This window comes from Neovison vison, chromosome 7 (genome assembly GCF_020171115.1).
Source record: "Neovison vison isolate M4711 chromosome 7, ASM_NN_V1, whole genome shotgun sequence".
NCBI lineage: Eukaryota > Metazoa > Chordata > Mammalia > Carnivora > Mustelidae > Neogale > Neogale vison.
Window position 1 is genome coordinate 129,712,120 of NC_058097.1, and position 19,480 is coordinate 129,731,599.

Genomic DNA, 19,480 nt, shown 5'->3' on the forward strand with positions numbered 1-19,480 from the left:
AACTGAGAGCTTTTCTGCTAAGATCGGGAACATGGCAGGGATGTCCACTATCACCACTGCTATTTAACATAGTACTAGAAGTCCTAGCCTCAGCAATCAGACAACAAAAAGAAAAGGCATCTGAATTGGCAAAGAAGAAGTCAAACTCTCACTCTTTGCAGATGATATGATGCCTTATGTGGAAAACCCAAAAGACTCCACTCTAAAACTGCTAGAACTCATATAGGAATTCAGTAAAGTGTAAAGATATAAAATCAATGCACAGAAATTAGTTGCATTTCTATATACCAACAGCAAGACAGAACATAGAGAAATTAAAGAGTCAATCCCATTTGCAATTGCACCCCAAACCATAGGATACCTAGGAATAAACCTAACCAAAGAGGCAAAGAATCTGTACTCAGAAAACTATAAAGTACTCATGAAAGAAATTGAGGAGGATGCAAAGAAATGGAAAAACATTCCATGTTCATGGATTGGGAAAATAAATATTGTGAAAATGTCTAAGCTACCTGTAGCAATCTTCACATTTCATGCAACCCCTATCAAAATACCATCAATTTTTTTCAAAGAAATGGCACAAATAATCCTAAAAGTTATATGGAACCAGGAAAGACCTCAAATAGCAAGAAATGTTGAAAAAGAAAGCCAAAGTTGGTGGAATCACAATTCCAGACTTCAAGCTCTATTACAAAGCTGTCATCATCAAGCCAGTATGGTACTGGCACAAAAACAGACACATAGATCAATGGAACAGAATAGAGAGCCCAGAAATAGAACCTCAACTGTACGGTTAACTAATCTTTGACAAAGTAGGAAAAGAATGTCCAATGGAAAAAAGACAATCTTTTCAACAAATGGTGTTGGAAAAATTGGACAGCCACATGCAGAAAAATAAAACTGGACCATTTCCTTACACCACATACAAAAATAGACTCAAAATTGATGAAAAAACTCAATGTGAGACAGGAATCCATCAGAATCCTTGAGGAGAACACAGGCAGCAACCTCTTCAACCTTAGCCACAGCAACTTATTCCTAGAAACATTGCTAGAGGCAAGGGAAGCAAGGGCAAAAATGAACTATTGGGACTTCATCAAGATCAAAAGCTTTTGGGGACGCCTGGGTGGCTCAGTTGGTTGGACGACTGCCTTCGGCTCAGGGCGTGATCCTGGAGTCCCGGGATCGAGTCCCACATCAGGCTCCCAGCTCCATGGGGAGTCTGCTTCGCTCTCTGACCTTCTCCTCGCTCATGTTCTCTCTCACTGTCTCTCTCTCTCAAATAAATAAATAAAAATCTTTAAAAAAAAAAAAGATCAAAAGCTTTTGCACAGCAAAGGAAACAGTTAATAAAACCAAAAACAGCTGACAGAATGGGAGAGATATTTGCAAATGGCATATCAGATAAAGGGCTAGTATCCAAAATCTATAAAGAACTTATCAAACTCACACCCAAAGAACAAAGAATCCAATCAAGAAGTGGGCAGAAGACATGAACAGACATTTCTGCAAAGAAGACATCCGGATGGCCAAAAGACACATGAAAAAGTGCTCCACATCACTCGGCATCAGGGAAATACAAATCAAAACCACAATGAGATACCACCTCACACTAGTCAGAATGGCTACAATTAACCAGTCAGGAGACAACAGAAGTTGATGAGGATGCAGAGAAAGGGGAACCCTTCTACACTGTTAGTGGGAATGCAAGCTGGTGAGCCACTCTGGCAAATAGCATGGAGGTTCCTCAAAAAGTGAAAAATAGAGCTACCCTATGACCCAGCAATTGCACTACTGGGTATTTACTGTAAAGATACAAATGTAGTGATCCGGAGGGGCACATGCACCTGAATGTTTGCAGTAGCAACGTCCACAATAGCCAAACTATGGAAAGAACCTAGATGTCCATCAACAGATGAATGGATAAAGAAGAAGTGATATATATATATATATATATATATATATATATATATATATATATATATATGTAAAATGGAATACTATGCAGCCATCAAAAGAAATGAAATTTTGCCCTTTGGAAGGACATGGTTGGAACTAGTGGGTATTATGCTGAGTGAAATAAGCCAATCAGAGGAAGACAATTATCACTTGAAGTCCCTGATATGAGGAACTTGAGAGGCAGGGTTTGGGGTTTGGGGGGTAGGGAAGGAAAAAAATGAAACAAGTTTGGATCAGGAGGGAGACACCATAAGAGATTCTTAATCTCACAAAACAAACTGAGGGTTGCTGTGGGGAGGGAGTGTATAGAGAGGGTGGTTGGATTATGGACATTGGGGATGGTATGTGACATGGTGGGTGCTATGAATTGTGTAAGCCTGACAATTCACAGACCTGTCAAATAATACATTATATATTAATAAAAATAATTAAAAAAGTTTCAGCCCCTCAAAATAAATAAATAAATGAGTTCTTTTCAGCCACAGCGTATTTTGAACACCAAATATTTCTCATCCTGTTTTGTGGATGTAGATTTACCATATACTATGGTATTCTATGCTTTTATAACTGTTCTGTCTTTTTATTTGGAAATAATTATGTGGTTGAAATAGAGGCAAGTCACTATGATTGCAAGGCATCTTGCAAATATTCCAATTAAAATGAGGTGATGAGGACGGGAGGTGAAGAATCATGGACCAGAATGAAACCAACTAGATGTTTTCTCTGCACACAGAGCCAGTGATTTCAGCCTTCTCTAATAAATTTTGTTTGGGTAGAACTGGAAATATTGGTGGGAAAAGTTTAGTGCTTTAACATGTTGAAGGACCTTCATATATGGTATCACATTTAAATTTTATAACAGCCACATAAGAAAGTCAGAGTAAGAGTGTATGTTCCCATTTTATAAAGAAGAACGTGTAGTGAGAGTGGCTGTTACGATGTCCTGACCTGTTGACATTTTCCCATGGAGTTTTCCTATTCATCAGTAATATGTATCACTGGGGTACCAGGGTGACGCAGTTGGTTAAGCATCTGACTTCAGCTCAGGTCATCATCCCTGGTTCCTGGGATCAAGCCCCGCGTCAGGCTCCGTGCTTAGCATGGAGTCTGCTTCTCCCTCTCCCTCTATCCCTGCCATTCCCCCACCTCTGCTTGTGCTGTCGCTCTTTCTCTCAAATAAGATCTTTAAAAAAAAAAAAAAAAAAGCATCTGTCCTGCTATTGGATATTTTGTGGCACCTGTTCACATGTTTATGTACAGTGGGTGTACCTTCATTTATGATTTCCTGCGGTGTTTGCTTTTTTCCCAGGCGAAGGGTGGAGGTTATGAGAGCGAAGATGCCTATCAAAATGCAGAACTAGTTTTTCTGGATATCCACAATATTCATGTTATGAGAGAATCTTTACGAAAACTTAAGGAGATTGTGTACCCTAACATTGAGGAGACTCACTGGCTGTCTAACTTGGAATCTACTCACTGGCTTGAACATATTAAGGTTCGGTATTTGTTATTATTCCCTTATATTATTACAGAGTATCAGACAAGGGGTTTCTCTGCCCCTCTATTTCCACACTCTTCTTACAATGGAACTGTAAGATGAAGGTATCTTTCCATACAATGAAAAAGGGATAACTCTTTGAAAATTGTAAGTACTTCTAAGCTGTGTTGCTTGAATGAATTAGTTTCCTGGACTGCGCATTTGGTTCTCTTGTGGTCTTCTCTCCGCCTCCCTGCCCCGCCCTGGCTGAATTCTTCTTGTCCTTCAGACCCCAGTTCTGACTTCTTCTCTTCCATTTTCTCTGCACTTTCACTTTGCTTTCTCTTTCCAGCTCATCAAGTACGACCTTACACTTCATTTAATGGTCTTGTGTCAGCCAGTATATATTCCTAATTCATGGAAACCTGGGCTGGATAATTTGTTAATGTTTTTGGACCCCTCAGGAGCTAGGGCAGCACCATGTGTGTGAGGGAGGTGAAGCGGTTGAATGAGGGTGTGAGGCTAAATGATGTGGAGTCTACCCCGTGAACGCTAGTGTGCCTAGCCTGTCACTGTCATGTTTGGAGCAGCAGATGCAATTGCACTTTGTACAGTTACATACTTTTCTCAGACGTGGTCTGAATCCCAGTAACACCACGTCCCAAGATGGAGACTAGCTGTACACACGTTCATACTGAGAAATAAAGAGTAAGGAGCAGACACGTGCTCACATTAGAATCTCTCAAATTTGGACAGAACTGAAGAGAAGGCCAATTTGATCTTACTGAGAATTATAGATTAATTTTATTCTTTCTCTTCCAGATGCTTAGAAGCTTGAATGTAGCAGAGTGCACACTCTCCTCAGGCAGGGAACATGTTCCCGGGGGGCCCATCTGTTGCAGCGCGTGAAGTGTAAATAGAAAACCGGGACACTTGATTTGAAGCGAACATAAATTGCAGTGTCGGCATCTGTAAATGGCAGGGTGTTCTCCCTGAGCATATAACAGCCTCTCCAGAAAGCTTGTTCTGGCAACAAACAGATCCCCTTAGAGGCAGAGGAGATCCGGCTGTGCCTGGCCTGCCTTCTCCACCCGTAGTCCTCACAGCAGCAAAGCGTACCTCCTCACCTTCTTCAGAGCTCTGCTCAAATACCACCTTCTCAGAAAGGCCTTTCCCCACCACACCTTACAAATACCGGCTCCACTGGCAGGGTGCTCTCACTTCCTGTCCTCCGGCACAGTCTGTATTTTCTTATTCACATGTATCTGGCTGGCCTCACCTGAGTAGAATGTACTAGCCCTTTCTCTGTTTGGTTCACTGCTCTGTCTCTAGCACCTGGAGCAGAACCTGCCATATGGAAAGGGGCTCCAGAATGTTTATTTTATAGGGGAAGGAAGGAGGGAAGGAAGGTGGGATGGTGACCATGGTCTTAACTTTCCAGCTGTTCTAATACTTTGGGTCAGTGATTCATAAGTCTCAAAACCCACTGAATTACAAGTGGAAGACATTTATAAAGTAGTAAGCTAGGATTAGTGAAGATGGGGCCCAGACACTTAAAAAATTGCTCACAGGTGACTCTGATGCATAGTCAGGATTGACATTACTTCAGAGTACCCCATTTCCAGAATATGCCTATAGTTACAATTAAAAGGAGGTCATCATGAGATTGTCCAACCCTAGTAAATCTACTTTCTTTCATTCTGATCCATGTTTGTGGACCCACACTGAGTATGGATCATCTGAGTATGGATCTCTGAGTATGGATCATCTAGCCATTGCAGAGAAGACGAGAACTGTATTATTCACTTTAAAGAATATTGTGCTTTTGTGCTGCTTATTTGGCTATATCTAATTCTGTTTAGTTTTAAATCAAGTTCAACTTCAGAAAAGTTAATTATTTTGCAGTGTCTGCATATTTTTAAAAAAATCTGAAATTATTTTAAATACCAGATGACATCATAATCTATTGATCTGATGAGAATTTTTCATTCATATTAATACAGAAAAATAGCTTCAAGTTTTATAGTGGGCTTGCTGTAAGCTATGTGACATATATAAAAATAGTAAAATAAATGCTCTAGAAGCTATAGGGTAAGAGATCCAATTTTACTGCTTTCCTCTTTATTCTGTTTTGGTTAGGTAGGGATTGTGTAAGTAACGTGTATGACTTCACTTGGCATATTTTTTTATTTAAATAGATGACGTTGGAATATTTGAAGATTCTTAGAAACAGATCTCTTTAAAACCGAATCCTTTTCTCTCACTCATACTTTTTTGATTTGTACAGAACCAGAACGTACCCTTCATTTGGCTCTTTCATTGTGCGGATTAATAGGAGCCTGCATTTATGAGGTTTTTCTTGTGATAAAGGCAAAATCTTCTGCCACTTACAAGAATTCTGTTTAGGAAGGGGCTTTTTTCTCCATGTGTTGTTGAGACAGTTGTCCGTAATAAAACTATTTGTTACTTTTGAAGAAGGAAGCACTTAATTTTAAAAAAATTTCACTGAAAACTCTATCTTCCAGCTCATTCTCGCGGGCGCTCTTCGGATTGCTGACAGAGTCGAGTCCGGGAAGACGTCTGTGGTGGTGCACTGCAGCGACGGCTGGGACCGCACGGCCCAGCTGACTTCCCTGGCCATGCTCATGCTGGATGGCTACTATCGAAGCATCCGAGGCTTCGAGGTCCTTGTGGAGAAAGAGTGGCTGAGCTTTGGACATCGATTTCAGCTTGTGAGTATAGAGCCTTGACTCGCAGCGTCACGTGCATCCCACATGAGGCGTGTGAAGACAAAGCCTTTTGTTCACTAGATACTCACGGAAAACCACTCCTTCATACTAAAGGGGTAAACTTCTAGAGAGAATGTTCTTGTTAGTTGTGGAAAGCCTTAGGATAGCCTCTTGCGAGTGTGTAGTCTGACCAGGGCTGTCGGGACACCTGTGGCTCGGTCTCTTCTGTGATCCCTGCTGGGGGAGACATTAGATACCATTCCTTCATCTGTGCGCGTATCTCTGCCTTCAGGCATGGTTGCAGAATTACAGGCCGCTTCTGATCTCGATGTAAAAGGAGCCAAGGATGGCTTAATTATTATTCTTTTTTTTTTTATGTTTTTATTATTATTCTTAATTTAAGAATACTTCCAAGTAGCAGTGCTCACGCAGGAATGGGGTTTAAAAAAAAAAACAGGCTGGGACCAAAAGAAATATCAGAGAAAAAAACGAAAAATTTCCCTCAGAGTGGGAAATAAAACAGCTTTTTGATTATCCTCCTAAAGCATTAACATTGTAATGCGTATACATATGGAGAGTGCTGCAGTTGGTTTTATGGGAATAACACATTTTCCTGCCCTCTCTTTGCCTCAGAATTTATTTTGATGTTGTCGTTCGTCTCACATCTGAGTTGACAGGACCTCAGTGTCCAGGCATTCAGTGTTGAATGTCTTCTGTGGTGTTCCCATGAAATGATTGTATAGTTTCTGCATTAACACCTCCAGAAACCAGCAGCCAGGCTCTTCCTCAGGCTATCCAGTCTCACTTCAGAAAATCTACCTACTAGAAAGTTCTTTCTCATAGTAAACCAAAATTTACTTCCCATTTCCCCTTTGAAGACAAGAACAGATATGACTACTTAACCAAATGAGATAGCCCTTCAAATATTTAGAAGTAGGTGTGTACCCCTGTCATGCCTAACTTCAGTTCTTCTGGCTAAACATTAATTTTCTTCATTGTTTTCCTATCTCAATCCCCTCTTCCCTCCAGTTGTCCTCTGGACTTTGGTCATGTCTTTCATCAAGTGTGGTACACAGAACTAATCACGGTTCCTAAAATAGAGGAAGGGTTTATTATGTCCCTTTCAAAGGGTATTCAGCTTTCAATTTTGCTTTTTTGCTACATCATACTTTGGAGTCATGCACCTTTTAATTAAATAAACATTCATGTGGTTTTTAGCTGTGTTTCTGCTAAAAACTAAATTTGCGATCAGAAAACTTGAGAACAGTAAGCGTGTAGGCCTTGTTTTTCATGTATTATTCATCTGTGTTAGTTGTAATCACAGATTTTAAGGAGTGAAGAGTAGGAATATTTTCCCCAAAAGGAGGAACAGGGTGAGCAAAAGTCTAGATGACACTGAGCTTGCAAGAGTAGAGTTGAGGGAAGGGTGGGGTTAGAGAATCATGGAGGGGGAGACTTAGATTGTCAGAGGCGTTGGAGCCACGGTGAGTGTGCGTGGCTCCTGGCAGCACATTTCTAGAGTAGCTGAAAGACTTTCTGAAAGATGCTTACCCAGATGCAGTCTCGAATGTTAACCTGTACCAGCGGTGTTTACAAGTACAGATGACCCTTGCACAATGCACAGTGTAGGAGAGAGGGGTGCAGTCAAAACTCCACACGTAACTGTTGACTCTTCCCCGGAACCTAACTCCCTGTATCCTGTGTGTGATGGAAGCCTTCCCAATAAGATAAACGATTAACACCTATTTTGTATGTTGTATGTATGATATACTATATTCTTATAATAAAGGAAGCTGACAAAAGGAAATGTTACTAAGAAAATCATAAGGAAGAGAAAATACTTTTACAGTTCTGTGAAAATAAATCCACATTTAAGTGAACTCGCTTGGCCCATTCGTGCTGTTTAAGAGTTCAGGAGTTAACTTGAAAGAAGCAGACAAATTTAAAGGTAGTCTGGTTTTTTGAACTTGAACTGTTAAATAAAACTGGGCTTTTGGAGGATCTTTTCTGATGGCTCACATTTTTCAGTTCTCTCTAAAATATACTTACTATGAAAAAACACATTACAAAAACACTCTTACTTCAAAAATGACGTTTTAGTCATCCAGAGCTGCACGTGTTTATATCAGTGTGATCAAAATAGTAAACATTTAAGACCATTGGAAATTGCTGTGGATTCCTAGATTGCTAACTCTGGTTCCCTACTCCATCCCCCTCCCCCTACCCCCAGTTTATCTGAAAGCAGAATTTGGCAATTAAAGGACAGCTGGTCAAGAGGGTCCATTCACCTGGTTAATGAAGGGCAGTGAGTCTCAAACTTTTCATTGTCAGGGTCTCTTTCCATTCTTAACAATTATTGGTGACCCCAAAGAACTTTGTTTATATGGTTTATATCTACCAGTATTTGTCATATTAGAAATTTAATTTTTAAAAAGATTTATTTATTTATTTGACAGAGAGAGATCACAAGTAGGCAGAGAGGCAGGCAGAGAGAGAGGGAGAGAGGGTCAGCAGGCTCCCCGCTGAGGAGAGAGCCTGATGCGGGACTCGATCCCAGGACCCTGGGATCACGACCCGAGCTGAAGGCAGAGGCTTAACCCACTGAGCCACCCTGGCACCCCTAGAAATTAAATGTTAAAAAATGTATAAATATTAATGAAATAATAAATCTTACTCTGGGTTGCTGTTAATGTCATACCACAAACTGGGTGGCTTGTAAAATTTCAATAGAAATTTATTTCTCATAGTTTTGAAGGCTGGAAATCCAAGGTCAGGGTGTCAGCGTAGTCATGTTCTGTGGAAGGCCATAGATTGTGGGTTGTAGCTTGTCGACCTCTCTGTCCTTATGTGGTGAAGAGAACCAATGAGCTCTGTGGGGTCTTTATTTTTATTTTTATTTATTTATTTATTTAAAAAATTTTTTTTTAAAGATTTTATTTATTTGACAGAGAGATTGAGAGGGAGAGATCACAAGTAGGCAGAGAGGCAGGCAGAGAGAGAGGAAGAAGCAAACTCCCTGCGAAGCAGAGAGCCGGACTCGGGGCTCTATCCCAAGAGCCTAGGATCATGACCGGAGCCGAAGGCAGAGGCTTTAACCCACTGAGCCACCCAGGTGCCCCTTTATTTTTATTTTTTTTTAAAGATTTTATTCATTTGTTTGACAGACAGATCACAAGTAGGCAGAGAGGCAGACAGAGAGAGAGAGAGGAGGAAGCAGGCTAGAGCATTTTATTTTATTTATTTATTTTTAAAGATTTTATTTATTTGACAGAGAGAGATCACAAGTAGGCAGAGAGGCAGGCAGAGAGAGAGAGGGAAGCAGGCTCCCTGCTGAGCAGAGAGCCAGATGCGGGACTCGATCCTAGGACCCTGAGATTATGACCTGAGCCGAAGGCAATGGCTTAACCCACTGAGACACCCAGGTGCCCAGGCTAGAGCATTTTAAAGAAAACGAGTTGTATTTTCCAAAACAACAACGATAAAAAGGTTAGTGTGAAGGGTGGCATTGTTTTACATTTTGTGCAAATTCCCTTCACGTCTGGCTTATTAGAAGACAGCCGAATTTCACAACTACTTTATTGCAATGTGTGCTGCTGCTTGATGTAAATGAGGAAAATCTGACCACACGCAGATATGCAGGTTGAAATCAGAGTGTTTTGATAGCATTTTCAGGGAATTGTGGATATTCTTTCATACTGTGCCTAAATTTAACAAATGCTGATTTCATTGAGGTTTCTTGTAATGTAAAATCCAAAACTAGATCAATGAGGTTTTCACTGTCCTTTCTATTAAATTTCATTGGTCTGTCTTGAGCTTTGAATAGAGCTTTTACCCATGTGTGATTCTGTAACATCAGGTGTTGGTTATTTGGAAAATACTGGCTTCCTTATTTACACAGCTCTTCGAGTATTAATGCATTTCCTTATAGACTATCATCTCATTTGTGAGCATCACCAGTGATTTTATCAGAAACGTCTATTACCAAACTTATTTTGACAGGTAGTTTCCCAAAAATCTAATGTGCACTCAAAGCTTGAAAGCTTGAATTTTATCAGTTTTCCTTGAAATGACACATTTGCTTTGTACATTAAAAAAAAAAAAAAAGCCTGCAAGACTTTCGAGTCTTAATAACTGTAGTTTATATATATCAGTTCTTTCAAGTCAAAACGATGTTCCATGAAAACGTGGTGTTTTGTACCATCAGCTAAGGTTTGCAGCTGCAGAACATTATGTGTATTTCCCATTTTGTTATACAGGCTGTCCTTAAGGGGAGAAGACTTAGCGGGATTAATTTTTACTGCTTCATCAAGGAAACTGGCTCTCCCCACCCTTTCATTTGACTGCGAGTGTGTGGCAAGGCAGGGCCTGACACTACTTGTGCAGCTGGATTCCAGTGCCTTGCTTGAGTTCTCCTAAGGAACCCAGAGTTTTATCCTTCGTCACTTTTGCACTCTCAGCGAAAATGTTAGTGCATTGAAAAAGGCAAATAACGTTTTAGTATTATTATGAAAATAGTTTTGACATCACAGACCCCTCTCCCTCCCCCACCCCTACCCCCCAGCCCTACCCCCTGGCCCCTGGTAATCTGTGGACCAGACTTTTAGAATCACTGTTTTGGAGTGTGGAGGGTCCGTTACAGTCATCTGGGGCAAAGGTCCTTAGAAGAGAAAAAAACTGAGAAAGGAGGTGAGTACATGCTTGGAAGACAGATGTCAAGCATTCTTTACAGGTTTTCAAGAGTTTGTGCTGATGTGATTCTTCTTGATAAAGACAGATGAGATAAGATATGACAGGGCCCCCCTGCACTCCCTGGGCACATTGTTAAAGGAGACCCGTGCTTCCTGAGGCTGTTGGACAAGTATCTGTTAATATTTAGGGAATATTAAATCTCTGGGACAAAAAATCTGGGGTTCTGAGGTCTGACTGCTCCTGTCTTCCATTATCAACCTCTTAAGATCTGGGTTCCTCTTGTTAAAGCTGTAATTTCCTATAACAAGCATTCATGTCAGTAAATAATATGGCAGTTTGTACATCAAAATGATAACAGAGCCTTCTGCTTGGTAAGACTATGAGTGATTTCTGTTTTCCTTGCTGTGCTCTTTTATTTAATTAATTTCTTAAAGAGTTTGTTTATTTTTGAGAGAGAGAAAAAGAATGAGTGGGCGAGAGAGTGGGGCAGAGGGAGGAAGCAGGCTCCCCACTGAGCATGGACCCTGATGCGAGGCTCCAGCCCAGGACCCTGGGATCATGACCTGAGCCGAAGGCAGAGGCTTTAACCCATTGAGCCACCCAGGTGTCCCCCCTGTGCTTTTTTAAAAAGACTTTTGAACTTTAAAAAATACTGGAAGATATTACTTTAATTGGAAAATAAATTTATTTCCATGAAAAAGAAAAATTCCACAAAGCTCATACAGATTTTCACTCTTTTTGCTCCAGAGACTTGGCCATGGAGATAAGAACCATGCAGATGCAGACAGATCACCTGTTTTCCTTCAGTTTATTGACTGTGTCTGGCAAATGACAAGACAGGTAACTTATCTGGGATAGTCATTCTTACATCTTTCTTTTAAGCCATCCAGAGTTGGGAGGTGTGGTCAGTGATTTTCCTACATTGCATGTAAAATGGAAATTCTGGGAAGATTTCTTGGTAATAGAACTATTACTTATTACATTATGAACTAAGTTAAAGGACATTATTTGGAGATCGTATTAAACACTTGACAATTTGATCCATTAGCATTTCAACCAGTGGCATTAATAATAACCCGAGAGGTTTACTCCTTTGTTTTGGACAAGTAGTTAACTGTAATATATTTACCCAGAAGGTCGTCTATACATTGCTAGAGAAGGTAGAGGTGAAGAAATGAAGCAAGTTCACTGGAGCAAAATAAAATCCTGTTTTAAGGAATGGAAAAATACATTTACATGGGAATAATGAGTAGGTAGATATGTAATAGATTCAGTTCTTTTTGTTCTTAGGCATAGAGAGATTGTTTTTTAGACCTTCTATTAACTTTCTAACAAACTGGTTTGAAATATTAATGGTAATGGATTTAGTCTTTTGGAAAGATATTGGGGGAGATTGAAAAACACCTGCTTTGCTCTGGGATCACTTCACTAGTGAGGCGAGGGGTTGGTGTCTTAAACATATTGAACTCAAGAAAAATCATCCCAGAGCTTGGCTACAGGTCACTGCTATGTCAGCTAATTATTTGCCCAAGGGTTTATTAGACCTCAGACAACTGGGAGTCCGGTTTGTTCTTAGTGAGTCCGCCACACGAATATAAAATAGGGCAGTTGCTATCTCTGCTTAGCTTTAGGATTACATTTTAGCTTCGAGAAAACACTATTATTTCATTAAAAGAAAACGAATGGTGATCTTTAGATGAAATACACCAATTATATAAGCATTTCCCCCAATGGCATATCGGTTTAGTGGATTATTTTGAAATTATTTGGATTATTGAAATTATTTGGATTATTTTGAAAGCTGCTGGGTTAAATGCATTGTTGTAGTAGATATGATGATGGAATGATGAGGCTGGAATTTAAAATATACCTGCTAATGTGTATGACACTTAGAGTTTTGTTCTATAAAAGGCTCTTGGTGTGTTGGGAGAAGGGGAGAAACTTAACTGTAGAGTTTAATGGTGTTTACTACTTTTGGATGAGGTTTGAATTTTTTCTTTGGAATTGCCCTTGAGTTTGTAATGGCAGCTCTGCAAATCCTTGCCAGTCCTTTTTTGGGTGTTTGACCAAAAACAAGAAGAGCCACTATTGACTAGTACCATATTTGATTTTTAAATAACATTTGACTCTTGGCGAAAATTAAATATGCCCTTTGAAAAGGCTCAAAAAGCGGTTTGAAGCCATGTCACCATTGATGGCTGGGCACTGCTTTCCCCAGGGAATTCCCCTAAAGGGGCAGCCTGTGCAGATATATGAGTTCTGATATGTTTGTTAGAAACAAAATCCCATTTGCCAGTTGTTTGCATAGAAGAGTACGCGGTAAGTACCTGCCTCCCTAAATTACTACACACTGTAGACCTAAAAGCAGCTTCACTCCAATTCTGAGCTTAAGTTACTGCATAGAAAATCAGTTTCATTTTACATTTCTCTGATGGAACTGAAAGTATGTCATATAGTGATGTATCTTTATCTTAGACATCCAGGTCTGTTTTCCTGTATATTCTGGAACATAGAACCTGTTAGGCATGTTTATGGGCCATCACTCTTTCTGTAAATAATTGAACTTTTGTGCAGAGACTTAAACACACTTGTGAAAGTGACATCGGTTATGTGGCGATTAGCCAGATTCTACCTGTCCCCCAACTCCTGGCCCCAGCCCCTCACTCCTGGGTCAGGAAGCAGTTGGTGAAGGGCCCTTCCAATTCTAAAGCCGTCAGGAGGAGAAAATATTCCTCCTCTTCTCTGAGAAGTTCCTGCTCCACTGCCTCTGTTTTGGGGTAGGGACCTGCCTGCCATTGCAGCTCTCTTCTCTTCTCATGACTGAGCATGTGCTTTTGTTGAAAAGATGAGAAACTGCTCACAGGCATAGCTCCTTTGGATGGCTGTGTAATGAGTCAGAATGCATTCACAGTTGGCTAATAAGGCTGTTAAGGGTGTGTAACAGTACAGGGGATGGGATTTATTTTGTAAATGAGTGACTGTGATTTGACCAGGTTTCTTACAGGTAATTGGCTTTTTGTTGACATGTGCTCCGATCACCTGGTTCAGCTTCACAGCCACAGAAATGATCATTCAAGGCAGGCTAGTTAGCCTTCCTCGTTCGAGAAATTTGCTGTTACCTGCTTCTAAATTTAGGAAATGTGGAGACAAAGACAGTTTCATTCTTATCCCTTGTGAATGCAGTTCAGGCTGTTTTCTTGTACTACTAGGTAGGGATCATTCTAAGACAGACTTGGAACCAATATCTATTCCCCAAATCTATAGTCCATTTATTCGTAGACTTTCTTTTTCACAGTCCTGCAATTGGTACAGTTTTCATGGAGACTGTTAAAAAATTTTTGAAGTATTAGCTGGATAAGGGTGGATTATATGAACTCTTTCCCCTCCTGGGATCTGCCCTCCATCCTTGATAAGTTCACCCCCACCCCAGATTTGTTGTTTAGGTAATATTAAGATACCTGGTCAAGCTCTTGTCCTAGGTTAAAGAGGAAGGGCATTTTCTTTTTGTTAGAAAGAGGCTGCTGAACTGCTGATCCCAGGTTTGAATAGGCTGGCTTTTAAATGATCTGCACATCTGCCTTGGATCTTTATTTTTGTGCATTGCTGACATTATCTGGAGACAGTGATATTTTTTGTGTAATCCCTGAAACAAAAACTATGTTGCTGAAAATTTAAAGAAAATCTTACTATGCTGTAAGTCATTTTTGGCAAAGAAAGGCCAAGAATTGTCAGAATTGCCAAAGTCAAAATTCATCCCTCTTCAAGGTTAGGATTAACAGATACAGGGAGATATGGAAACACCAAGGTCACACCATTTAAACTCTCGCTGCACAAGAAAAGGATTTCTCAGGGGGAGAAATCTCAGAAAAGTGGTAGAGTGATTTTTGAACGGAGAATGAAGATAATGCTACAATGGCTTAGAAAAACATAGTTTTGAACATTGTTTAACCTAATTTTAAGAAGTATTACAAAGAACCTCCCCATATATGGGGATAAATATGCTTGAAAAAAATGTCCTAATAATTTTGTGTTTGTGGTATTCAATTTGCAGTTTCCTACAGCATTTGAATTCAATGAATATTTTCTCATTACCATTTTGGACCATCTATATAGCTGTTTATTTGGAACATTCCTCTGTAACAGTGAACTTCAGAGAGGAAAAGAGGTAAAATATGAGCCATGACCCTCCCCCCTTCTACTCCCAATATATGTGATGTTCCCTGCGACAGTGCATTCTCTGATAGTTTTCAACCTAACAGTCCTCTTGGGTGATTTCTTTGGTCATGTTTTATTCCTGTGTATATGATGTATACGATGGCTTCTTTCCATAAATCTGATCCTGATTGGTTTTCAAGTACCTCTGTTGTGAGGCTGAAGGTACCAGCTAGCTGTCAGGTGCAGGTGCGTTTACAGCTGAAAAGTAGTGTCTGCTAAAGAGAATCGAAGTCTGTGTACTCTCAGGAGCACCAGTCCTTGCGGGATGGAAATCCTTCAGAGCAGGTGCAGAAGCATCTAATTAGCAAGAAAAATACACATACGAATGAAGAGATCCCCAGATATATGGTGCATATGTATGAGCCATTTTAGGTTTTTTTTTTTTAAATTGTAAAATAATACCATAAAACCACCGAACACTGAAGAGATACTGTGTAGAAAGAAATAACACCCTGTGTAATTCCACGATTATGACACTAATCTTCTCTGCTTCCCCAGGGAGATCACTGCTAAGTGGTTGGTATTTAGAAGAAACCGTATAAGGATGACATTTCAAGTTTTACTTCTGACCTTGAAATACATGCCTCCGATGTATGAAATTCCAAATCCTCTTGATTGGGTGTCTCCCCCTGCATCAATTTTAATTCCAAAAGTGTGGTTGCCAACCAGTTTATTCATGCTCTTCTATAAAGCATCGTTGCAAGGAGTGCTTGCTCTGGGGCCAGGCTGCCTGGGATGCAATCATGGATCTATCCCTTGTCTTATAACCTTGTGCAAATTCATTTCTGCCTTGGTAAATGGGGAAAAATAGTACTATTGTGTGGTTCAATAAAATAAACTACAGAACACCATAGTAACTGCCATGTAGCAGACTGTACGTTCTTTGAAAGCAGGTATTAAAAATGTTTTTCTTAAAGATTATTTGAGAGGAAGCACATGAGAGGTAGGGAGCAGCAGAAAGGAGAGGAGAAAGCAGGCTCCACGCTGAGCATGGAGCCCCACCACAAGGGACTTCATCCCAGGATCATGACCTGAGTTGAAGGCAGACGCTAAACCAACTGAGCCACGCAGGTGCCCCAGGAAATTTTGAAAAAACCGTCTCTTCAGTGGCCAGCTTGCAGTTAGCATTCCCATACAGAAGAAGTGCTTTAAGAACTTACCGGATGTTAGATAACTAAAACCACCTAAGTTCCAAAGATACTTTTTTCCTCATCTTTTGAGAGGCTTGAATAGGATTTAACTATATCTTGATTTTAAGAAAATAATCTTTTTTTGCTGAGCTGTAATTTGCAGTCCATAAAAGTGTATAATTTAGTAGTTTTCAGTTATCTAGAGTTGTACAACTGTTACCACTGCTGACTTTAAACATTGAGAAGTAACCGTGTCCCTGTTTGCAGCTTCTCCCTGGTCTCCTCCCCTGGTCCCTTGGCCATCACTACTCTCTGGATTTGCCCCTTCTGGATACATCCTATAAATGGAATCATTCAAGATGAGACCTTTGTGTCTGGCTTCTTTCACTTAGTGTGTTTCCAAAGTTCAATTTGTAGTATGCATCACTACTTTATTCCTTTTCGTGGTGAAATATTATTCCATTATATAAATAGACTACATTTTATCCATTTTATCAGTTGATGGACTTTTGGGTTGTTTCTTCCTTTTGCTCTTATGAGTAATGCCCATTTGAACATCTGTGTACAGGTTTTTGTGTGCATATGTTTCTGTTCTCTTGGTATATATACCTGAGTGGAATTGCTAGTATGAGAACTCGTTTAAATTTTTAATGAATTAATTGCAGTGTTTTATAGTACTCTCTGATTTGAATGAAAGTAGGGTGTCACTGAAGTGTCCATGTCCTCTCCCTCCCAAGAGATATTCAATAATCGAAAATACCTGTTTCGTTCTTACAGAATCTTCCTAAGAGGACTGTGTCACTGTGGTCTTACATAAATAGCCAGCTGGAAGACTTCACTAATCCTCTCTACGGGAGCTACTCCAATCATGTCCTTTACCCGGTAGCCAGCATGCGCCACCTAGAGCTCTGGGTGGGCTATTACGTCAGGTGGAATCCCCGGATGAAACCGCAGGTGAGTGCTCTCCGGCAGACAGCGTGAGGTTTCATCCAGGCAGTTCTATCATTTAGGTTCATTACCTATAAAGCAACTAGAAAAATTAGGCATATTTAAAACTTTTCCTTTTTTCCTGTTAACATTTATATTGTATAGTAGAAAAAGCACTACATGGGGGTCATCAATGAACTGTGTTCGTGCCTTGTCTTTGCTTGAATGGTCCTGGATGAAGCACTTTTCTTCCCTTCTCGGGAAAATGAGTGTGGGGGATTGGATGACTTCTGCAGGTCATTTTAATAGGTTTGAGGAAATAGCTTGAAGAAAATTAAAAGCCTGACCAATTCTGGTCCATTCTGAAACACGTTATAGAATATATACTACTTAGAACTGTTTAAAAGACTAAAAATCTGCAGCTAAGTGACAGGAAATCTGTGAGTTTTGGCTTTTACTTACTGTCTTGTTACTTGGTTGTTTTTAAAGTAACAGCTGCAGGGTATACCTGTGGAAGTACTCGGGAGCCCTGGGAAAGTCACTGGAAGAGCGGGGCTGTCACTAGAGTTCAGTTTATTCTCACTGATGTGCTGGAAAGGTTGGCCTGGTCCCCAGAGCCAAGCAAATGCCCATGACAGCACTTAGGGAAAGAACTGTATACCAGCACGATTGGACTTTGGGTTTGTTTACGCCTGCCTCATTGAATGACATTATGGTATTTTGCTCTTGTAGGAGCCCATTCACAACAGATATAAAGAACTTCTTGCTAAACGAGCAGAGCTTCAGAAAAAAGTAGAGGAACTACAGAGAGAGATTTCCAACCGATCAACCTCCTCCTCCGAGAGGGCCAGTTCTCCTGCACAGTGTGTCACTCCTGTCCAAACTGTTGTGTGAGGGGACTGTCCGAGGGGGTCAGCATGGCCATGAACTCCGCATTACAGTGGCAGCTTTAGGAGTATACGGTCTTCTGAAGTTAGAACCCAGCCCTGGGAGAAGTGCAGTTGCTTTATTTATTTTAAATCTCTCCAGGAGGGGTTTAGAACTGGGGCAGTGCAGGTGGCGTACGTGAAGTAACGCCCTATGTAATTCCACGATGATGACACTAATCTTCTGAGTCACCCAAAGAATATTTAGATGCTTCATTACCAGATCCACGGTGGGAGCAAGTTTCTGATTTTAAAATCAAAATACAGACACTTCGGAAACACGCCTCCTGCTGGAAGAGAACTGGCTGCACAGAGGGAAGGAGCATCCCAGTGAAGCTCAGCGCACCGACACTGCAGTTCCCTGCCATGACACGTTGAGCCTCAACGGGACGAAAGCTCAGAATCACATGATACTCCCTTCCCCCGTCGTGGGTTTTTCTTTTCTGTAATAGTGATTTACTTTCATCACCTTTCTGCACCCACACTCTTCATATATGATATGGCAAAGATCTGAGGATACTATGGCATAGTAGTAGTTGAAAATTATTGCTGTCCTTACTGGCATATGTATTTAAGATGTAGTAGATAGCTGTCCGAATGGATGCCTTAGAGATGTGCTTGGGAGCGGGCGCGGGATTGAGAGGCGGAAGCAGTAGCCGCCCAGGACTTCAAAGAATTCCACACCCTTCAGATTAGTTTCCATTTGCCCAGTTACTAGAAACATAATGAAACATATTTACAAATTCATTATTCCCTTTATTGCATTTATGGTTTTTTGTGTGTGTGTCTGAACACAGAAGTTAATTGGCTGAGTTTTGAGGCAATATTTTAAAAGTTTACTAGGATTGACTTTTTTCCTGAAATCTGTATAAATAGCTTATGGGTGGGAAATATGCTCAAATTTTACATGAGATATTTTACTACTTTACTTTGCAAATTCTGTAATTCTACTGAAAGATTAAGTCTACCAAAGAATTTACTGCATGTACAAATATGTTACAATCCCAATGCCAGTAAAGGAGATACTGCTTCACTGTTCACCTGCCAGTAACAGTTCAGCACTGGTGTAAACATTTGACTCCCTGATACCTTAAGAGCCATATGTTATGTACTGTAACAAAGGAGCTTCTTGTCCCTTGGTTCTTTAATTAAAAGGAAATTTCAACTGACTTTTAAAACACTGTCCTTATCCTAAGTTGTTTGCCTTAAATGTCTTTTGCAGAAATGTTTTTGAAGAAGGGTGGCTTAGCACCTGCTCCAGATTGAAGTGTTCAGTTTCAACCCATTTTGCTTTAATACCCAAATCAAGCAGTACTAAACAAGGCAGTGTTCTTTCACTTGTGACCTCAGCCTTGTTGTTGGGTCTGGTGGTGAGGAACTGTAATTTTTCTCGCTACCTCCAGTATTAGCAAAATTAGTACCAGGATG

At 40.3% G+C, this 19,480-nt stretch overlaps 1 protein-coding gene across 2 annotated transcripts in view; it reads left to right on the top strand.

The window, feature by feature from the left end:
- MTMR2 (myotubularin related protein 2) overlaps positions 1 to 19,230 on the top strand; it is a 124,770-nt gene extending 105,540 nt beyond the window's left edge. For both annotated transcript variants that reach the window (XM_044258265.1, XM_044258267.1), the window contains 6 exons: positions 3,269 to 3,454; positions 5,962 to 6,168; positions 11,602 to 11,694; positions 14,906 to 15,019; positions 16,977 to 17,153; positions 17,859 to 19,230. In XM_044258265.1, coding sequence (XP_044114200.1) covers positions 3,269 to 3,454; positions 5,962 to 6,168; positions 11,602 to 11,694; positions 14,906 to 15,019; positions 16,977 to 17,153; positions 17,859 to 18,020 — 939 coding nt within the window. In that variant the 3' untranslated portion in view covers positions 18,021 to 19,230. The remainder of the gene's footprint in view (positions 1 to 3,268; positions 3,455 to 5,961; positions 6,169 to 11,601; positions 11,695 to 14,905; positions 15,020 to 16,976; positions 17,154 to 17,858) is intronic.
- The last annotated feature ends 250 nt before the right edge of the window (positions 19,231 to 19,480 follow it).